The 1,750-nt window shown below is 35.9% G+C and overlaps 1 protein-coding gene across 1 annotated transcript; it reads right to left on the reverse strand.

Moving 5' to 3' along the window:
• Positions 1-734: 734 nt before the first annotated feature.
• LOC137645166 (uncharacterized) lies at positions 735-1,406 on the reverse strand. The gene has a single exon (XM_068377994.1). The coding sequence runs from the start codon at positions 1,404-1,406 to the stop codon at positions 735-737; it is 672 nt and encodes a 223-aa protein (XP_068234095.1).
• Positions 1,407-1,750: the final 344 nt, after the last annotated feature.

The following is a 1,750-nucleotide window of genomic DNA, read 5'->3' on the forward strand; positions in this document are numbered from 1 at the left end:
TAGAGGTCATATCTGCAACATTTTGAATCGAATCAACCCACCACCATTCCCTTGAATCAGTTTTTATTTGTATCTCTGCAATGCATACAGCAACAAATGTGTTGAATCCATGGGACTCCTTTTGAATTTGTGATCTTACAATTGTTGAGTCAACTATGAGTTCTCTCATCCTAGCAGCCATGAGAGCACAACATAATTACAGACGAGGAATAGACATTTGTTTCACTGGTGTAATCTTATTTTTCGTCATTATCAGACTTGATTCAAACTTATTATCACTGATTTGCCATCTCACATATGCACAAGCCCCATATGCTTGCGTGCTACCATCAGAAAATATTACTAGGTTCGGCTTACCAAAAGCATTAGATGGCTTTAAGGGTCTTTTAAAAGTTAATGACTCCAGTCCATACAATTCTTTGAAAAACGCTTTCCATTTGTTCATCATGGAATCATCAAGTGGATCATCCCACTTGATTCCACCACCATTCGAGTTTCTTTTGGAAATCATGAATCTCATCAAGATCTTAGCTTTGAGTAATACTGGTATAATCAACCCTAAAGTATCATACAACGATGCGATTTGACTCAATATCTTTATGCGCGTTAATATTTCTTGAAATTTTATAATCAAATTCACCTACTGTATATCTAAATTTAGACCACTCCTAGCCTTTCTTATTCTTGGTGTAAAGTTGAGTCTTACAGTATAGGAAAAAGTCATCTACAGGATTCTATTTTAAACCTAAGATTTTCTCACTATCAGATTCTATTATTCTTATATTGCAGTTTTTATAATGCCCGCTGACTATCCAGTGCTTTATTCTGAAACTTCCCTGCGACAATACCATTTCAGTTTCCTGTATCAATTTGATTGCGTTCTCAATGGCATCAGTAAAATACAGTATATCATCTACATATGTATTATCAAGAATCCTATCTTGCACATCCGGGGATTCCTTACCGAATTGTTCTACTGTATATCTCAAAGCTACCATAGCTATAGTACCACTGGGCCTATCTCCAAATGTTACTGTGGTAAGAACATACTGATCAGGTGGCCTACTATCATCCAAGTCCCTCCATACAAATCTATGTGTATGTTCATCTAGTGTGCTGAGTTTTACAGTATGGTACATCTTTGCTATGTCACCCACTATGGCTATATTATCTTGCCTAAATCTACACAACACTCCCAGCAAACTTTTCAAAATATCAGTTCCCTTAGCCCAAAAATCCTTTAACCTCTGTCCCACATAAGATGCTGAAGAATTGAAGACATTGCGCACTGGGGTTGAAGTAGATTTTGGCTTCAACACCTCACGATGATGAATATAGTGAATTGGGCCGTTGTAAACTTGAATCTCCTTATTAGTTAATTTCCTAGCTACTCCCCTTCTAACCATATCTTCAATCTCTTCTCTGATATTTCATTACATACTCATTCCCAAGTTTCCTTAATCTATTCTCTGTTGTTCGTAACCTGGCATTTGCTACCTTTATGATATTTTTCAATTGATTTTTATCTCTTATCCAAGGATATCTTACAAACCAGCATTTCTGTTTCTAATCATACGTTAATCCTTCCTCAATCAATTTAATTTCCTTTTCTTCTTTCAAACTTACATAATGGAGTCCAGGACAACCTCTGCACATACATTTGATACATTGTGGATTAAACCTTGTTCCCATTTCTTCTATGGCAAAAAATGTATCTAACTGATCCTTTAGATTTTCTGTTGGCTCAATA

Source organism: Palaemon carinicauda, chromosome 8, assembly GCF_036898095.1.
Source record: "Palaemon carinicauda isolate YSFRI2023 chromosome 8, ASM3689809v2, whole genome shotgun sequence".
Taxonomy (NCBI): Eukaryota; Metazoa; Arthropoda; class Malacostraca; order Decapoda; family Palaemonidae; genus Palaemon; species Palaemon carinicauda.

Bases quoted from the DNA above. Each gene is read 5' to 3' on its own strand.
- LOC137645166 (XM_068377994.1), bottom strand. From the start codon at position 1,406: ATGGTTAGAAGGGGAGTAGCTAGGAAATTAACTAATAAGGAGATTCAA.